Source organism: Sinocyclocheilus anshuiensis, unplaced genomic scaffold, assembly GCF_001515605.1.
Source record: "Sinocyclocheilus anshuiensis isolate Anshui unplaced genomic scaffold, SAMN03320099.WGS_v1.1 scaffold2271, whole genome shotgun sequence".
NCBI classification, from domain to species: Eukaryota; Metazoa; Chordata; class Actinopteri; order Cypriniformes; family Cyprinidae; genus Sinocyclocheilus; species Sinocyclocheilus anshuiensis.
The window spans coordinates 236,818-243,288 of NW_015537572.1; the positions used below are offsets into that span (position 1 = coordinate 236,818).

Consider the following 6,471-nt stretch of genomic DNA (forward strand, 5'->3'; position numbering starts at 1 on the left):
ATTACACACATTTTATGTTGAGTTTTATGTAAACGTGACAGGACTGACCGAAAACATGGGGACAGTTGTAAAATAGTATTTATTTGTAGAATTTATGTATAATTTCATGTTTTTAATCATTTGATGTGAATGATAGCAACTTAAACTTGTTATTGATGGAGTGTTTTTTTTCTAAATAACAGTTTTTAGCATAACAAAACTATGAAAGCTGTAGGTCCAATTTGGCTGAGGACAAGGACAAGAACAGCATTTGTAATTTTCAAAAGTGTTTTTAATACATTAAAAAATATCTGAGAACCTAATGAATGACATAATCCTTTACAGAACAACTCACAGAAATCAACCATCAGTCAGTTTTAGACATTTTTTGGATGTAATACTTTTTATTCACTGTAACAAGTCAAGGACAGATAATGTACATTTCTGGTAGAATGTCCCACGTTTTGTTTATTAATTAAAAGCACGTGCTGCAGTTTTGTCGTTTGCCGCACGAGTACAGGAGACCAGTATCGGTATCGGTGCATCCCTACTTGAAACATGTTCATATTTACATTGTGGCCTTCAAAGCCTCGTGGGCACTGAGCCTACATTCCATGTCTTTATTAAAATAAGCACATTCATAATTTATTTCTCATACGCCTGCGACCCACCCGCAATTAGTTGGAATGTTATTATTATTATTATTTTTATTTTTTTTTTACTTTTTTTGACGTAAAAAAATGTGTTTTCTGTGCATATGTTCATTCTATGAATCACACGAACGCATATTTGAGAGATGATCGCAAGATCAAATTTAGGATGGTTTCTGCGCAACGTTTTATAAATGAGGCCCCTGGATTCAAACTCAGGATAGATATAACATAACTGAATATTACACAAATAACAGGTCTTTTCAAAAAACACATTAAATAGCACTTAATTTCAACATTTATGCTCCTGATACAGCCCTATGCAAAGCATGCTGGGAACTAGAATGCCACTGCCCAGTTTCAGTCAATGCAACAAAAATGCTTCATGTAGTCCCAACACAAATGGATTAAGTTAGCTTAACATTTCACAAGTATAATTTAATTTAACAAATAAATTAAAACAAAAATAAAACTAAATGAAAGAGACATTAAAGATTTGTGTTGCTTTAGCTTACTTTTTTAAGTAAACTGAGCAAACGGCTAAATTCATGTTTTTACAGTGCAATAGAAATATAGAAGGGAAAAACAATTGTTTAATGGATGTACAGATACGCTATTTGTAAGTGTACTGTTTATGTAATTTACAAATAAACAATTTTTAGGTTATTTACAAATGCATAGTTATGGTGGATACTGTATAGTCATGAGAGTTTTAACTGTTCAGGCTGAATATAGCCTGTGGGGGGGAAAAATTATCTTGTGCCTGGCTGTTCAGGTGGTCAGTGACCTGTAGCACCAGCCAGAGGGCAACAGTTCAAAGAGAGAGTGGGCTGGGTGTGTCATCTTTGTTGTTGCTCACAGGTTTTTAAATCTTGCATAGAGACACTGAGGAGTTCAAACCATAAACCCTAAATCCAGCACAGAGAGACTCAGTGAATGTGGAGGTGAATGTGTGCAATTGTGTGAGTGTGTGCGTGTCAGAGACACTGTAGAAGGACAGAGTGCCATCTGACACGTCCACATACACTCCTACTCTCCTACATGAGCCTAAAGGGACACGTATGTCAGTGAACTTGTTATTGTGACACACAGTGAATTTGTCATTAGAGCGTCTCAGACTCCAGGAGTTCTTATTGCGTCCAAACACACAATCATCACCCCGTCCTTTCCTGTTGATTCCTTTATATGTTACTGATATAACAGCATCTCCACTCAATTCAGCCTCCCAGTAAGAGCGTCCAGACAGACTCTCTCTACACAGAACTTGAAGAGTCTTGTCAAATCTCTCTGGATGATCAGGATATGACTGATATTCTCTCACATGTGTCACCTTTCTGTTTTCCTCAGACAGAATGAGATGATTGTGTGCTGTGTCTGGATCCACTGTGAGATCACAGGCATCTGAACACAAGAAGACAGACATTTATATATCAAAACACTAAAGCTGTGTGTGTACTAGTGAGGCGCGGATGAGATAAAACGTCACCCGAATCTGCAGCTTCAAACAAATTATCCACCTGTATTTTTGTCTGATTTAGATAACCGCACCCGATCGTCACATTCAGGGTTCATACGGTCATGAAAAACCTGGAAAAGTCATGGATTTTAAAACAGCAATTTCCAGGCCTGGAACGTTTTGGAAAAATAAATAAACCCAGAAAGTTTTGGAAAAGTCATGGAAATCTATTTCACAATTCTCTGTATAATAGAATTATGTTTAATCAGGTCCTGAATTCAGTGTGGGATTGCGCATACATCGCACTCATTCTCATTCACTTCTCTCTTTGACCTTCTCTTCACATCGGCGCATCTAGAGCTGCTGCTCGCTGCGATACAAGACTTTAGCTCGTGTTTCGATGCACTCAGGGGAATTCTGAACGCAGGTGCTGAGGGGGTGCTAGATAAATGACAGGGGGAGCTGAGCAATTTTTAGTAAATATGACCAAACAGGTTATTATTATTCTTATTATTTATATTAATAATAACATCGCTATATAGGCGAATTTCAAGTGTTTATGAGGAGTGTGGGAGTATTATCACGCTTAGCTACTATAACATGGGGGCGCCCGGGCAATAATTGTTTTTTTCCTGCGGAAAGAACTTAAAGTACTCCGTCATTTTTGGATGTGCTTTCTGCTGTCTCTCATGCAGTCTCCGTGAATGGAGCGCGTCACAACAATGAGCCGGCTCACAGACATAAGAAATAAATCTATAGAAAGCTTGAAATGTCAACTATTGAACGAACAAAGTCATATAAAAAACAAATCTTCTCTGTGTAGAAAATAAAAAGGTGCTTTAAAGGCACGTCCATTAGCCTACTGTGGAGCTTGAGAGTCAGCGCCGGTGTTTGCAGCCGACACCGACTGAGAAAGCACTAGTTTAGTAATAAATATTTAAAATGTCTCCTTTTCCCCTGACGCATTCATAATCATTACTTTTGCATGGAATATAGGCTATAATACGCCTAAATGCTTATTAAAAGATGGTTTAGTAGGTTATTATATTAATCAATTTAATATAAACATCTAGTTAACTAGTCGGGGGTAGGCCTGCTTGGCACAAGGAACCGATCCATTTTTAAAATAAAATGCTATGACATTACGAAATGTGCAACTGCAAGTCACGTTGTATTGCATTGCATGAGTTACGCATGTGTAATAAGTCAAAGGTTTGTATTTTATTTAATCTTTCTTAATATATGGGGGTGCTATGGGGGTGCTTTGGTCTTTTTAGGGGGTGCTGGAGCACCTGCTATCCCCTCCCTAACGCTGCCCATGGGTACACTGTACCGGGTACAGTTGACAGAATTGTCACTTGCCTAATTGGTCATTGTTGCATCGCCACAAAAATGTATTATTTTCACGTCTTTTTAAGTCATTTGGTACTTTATGTGCGCTCAGTCACATCCAAAGCACGCACTGCGAGTACCAAATTGAGCTTCTTGCTCTTAAGTGGCCAAATACACACAAAATGACGTCAAAATGGTCGTCCTCGCGAGTATTCTCATAAGCGCTGTCGGTTTTGTCTTAAGTTAATGTAAACAGTTGCGAAATAAAACGCATGACTATCAGTAGGCCTATTGGATCCGTGAAATAGGTCTTGTGACAGCAGCCTAATAAAGCTGTGCCGTCTGTCATTAATGTTAATCAAACAACAAAAGACAGAGAAAATCCTTCACTGCTCTTGACTAAATAATGATTTGTTGAATAACTTTAATATGTTAATTTACAGTTTATTCAATTTTTGTAGCCTATTTAAAACACGTTCATATTTTAGAAAATGTAGTTCACATTTCCATCATTAATGATTTATCTTATCCACCCGCGAATAATCAGAATGCATTTTTTATTACCCGACCCGCGGATATAACCGCCATCCGCGCATCACTAGTGTGTACCTACTTAACTAGGGATAGAGGTTGTAAAATGTATAACTATCTGTATATAAAAACAATAAAAGTCTATGTAATGTCCCCATTTAGAAAGCTAAGTAAATGGGTGTGTGTGTGTATGTGTGTAGACGTACATTTTTGTAGTCCTGCTGTAATCCTGAACCCTCCTCCATGATCCACACTATAAAACACACAGTGCCATATTCAGTCAGTAAATCCACATAGTGCAGGGTTGAATGATTAATCATTTATTAATTATAAAAATTATATTTCCAATTACTCCTGATAAATAGATTATAAAAATAGATGCATTTTTCTGACTCATTTCTAGAATACAGTTGGGTATTTGGGATCGTTAGTGTTCAGCACCTATAGGACTAAATGTATAACTTAGTGGTTCCCAACCACATTCCTGGAGGCCCCGCAACACTGCACATTTTCCATGTCTCTGTAACCAAACACACCTGATTCAGATCATCAGCTCATTAGTAGAGACTCCAAGACCTGAAATGGGTGTGTCAGACAAAGGCGACATACCCTGCGTCTCAATGTTCATATTATCCATCCTAAATAGTATGTGAGATTAAAATAAGTGTGTCCCAAAACATAGTATGTTGGAAAGAGTATGGCAAGAGTCCCCGGATGATCTACTATTTCCGGCAGGTTTTCAAAGTGTGCATTCATGCACACTATAAAGGCTAATATAACCGACAACTCATTGCACTTGGACGAGGATTTGTTCAGAACTACAAACACGAGTAAAAACCGTTAAAAAGCTATAAAACATGACAGATTATCGCAACTGAGGATGAGTGATTAATAATCTAAGTTTAACCTGATAAAAATATTTATTTAGTGTTATCCGTGTTGTATTTACTTTTAACTTTTAAATGCATCATTATCCATTAATATGAAGAGAGTCTCCACATGAAAGACCCACTTTTTCTTTTGAAAATTAATTAAATGTGGAGGATAATAACTGTGACAAGATGATTGACAGGTTAGTTTATGGTGTCAGGACGCGTCAGAGAGCGTCCGTGAAAGACGAAGGGATAGTATGTCCCAAAGCTTGCCTACTCTTTTGCTACACACTCAAAAATATGTAATTTTTCTTCAGAAAAAGAGTGCATACTTTTAGGCTTAGTATAAGTAGGTGAATTGAGATGCAGGGATACAAAATATGCAGTGTTGGGGGGGCCTCCATGAACGTGTTTGGGAACCACTCATTTTTTGGTGTATGATGTTCCTATGTTTGTTGATGTGACTCGCAATCACTGCTCAGTGTCTTTGAATGAGAGATGTGGTATTTCACTGTCCTTTTGTCTTATGAAGTGAAGTGAAGTGAAGTGAAGTGACATGTGGCCAAGTATGGTGACCCATACTCGGAATTAGTGCTCTGCATTTATCCGATCCAAAGTGCACACACACTGATCTTTAAAAAAGCATCATATGACCCCTTTAAGAACTCATAAAAAATGGCATACAAAGCCTTAATTATAATGTTAACTCTCCTGTTGGATTAAAAAAAAAAGAAAAAAGAAAGAAAGAAAAACTAAAAAATTAGTTTTTTTTTGTTGTTGTTGTGGGTCGAATTAACTGACATTGGGTTCCAAGCAATTTGCCCAAAAAGTAACAGTATGAAAAACAGTAAAAATTCATGTAAAAACATAAAACTACTATGTAGCTTGTCAGAGATCAATAAATAAAAGATGTCTTATATGCTCACCAAGGCTGAATTTATTTGATAAACAATTGTGAAATATTATTACAATTTAAAACAACTGTTTGAACATATTTTAAAATGTAATTTATTCCTGTGATGAAAAATGTGAATTTTCACCATCTAGTCTTCAGTGTCACATGATCCTTCAAGAATCATGATGATTTGCTGTTCAAGAAATATTTTACTTAATGTTAAAGGGGTCATATGGTGTCGCTAAAAAGAACATTATGCTGTGTATTTGGTGTAATGAAATGTGTTTATGCGGTTTAAGGTTCAAAAAACACATTATTTTCCACATACTGTACATTATTGTTTTTCCTCTATGCCCCGCCTTTCTGAAACGCATTGATTTTTACAAAGCTCATCGGTCTGAAAAAGCGAGGTGTGCTGTGATTGGCCAGCTATCCAGTGCGTTGTGATTGGCCGAATACCTCAAGCGTGTGACGGAAATGTTACGCCCCTCACCATACTGTGATGATGCCCTGTCCGGCCGGAGCGACGAGACAAAAACATTAAAACCCATTATAAACCAGGCATTTGTTGCATCCAGTGGGGACATAATTACGGATTATAATGACTTATACTGTCTTTTTACACGTTGCATTGCGTATCGCGCTGCGTAAACATAAAACCATGTCTGGAGAAAAGACAAACAAAAAGCACTACTCTACACTGCTCAAAACTCGTGTTTGAATCGTCAGTGGCAAATCCTTTAAATATGAAAACGT

The 6,471-nt window shown here is 37.1% G+C and overlaps 1 protein-coding gene across 1 annotated transcript in view; it reads right to left on the minus strand.

The window, feature by feature from the left end:
* Window positions 1-1,237: 1,237 nt before the first annotated feature.
* Window positions 1,238-6,471, minus strand: part of LOC107657504 (NACHT, LRR and PYD domains-containing protein 12-like) — a 27,181-nt gene continuing 21,947 nt past the window's right edge. Inside the window, exons 6-7 of the mRNA XM_016445612.1 lie at window positions 4,155-4,201; window positions 1,238-2,030 (exon numbers count right to left, since the gene is read on the minus strand). Of these exons, the coding sequence (XP_016301098.1) occupies window positions 1,495-2,030; window positions 4,155-4,201 (583 nt within the window). The 3' untranslated portion in view covers window positions 1,238-1,494. The remainder of the gene's footprint in view (window positions 2,031-4,154; window positions 4,202-6,471) is intronic.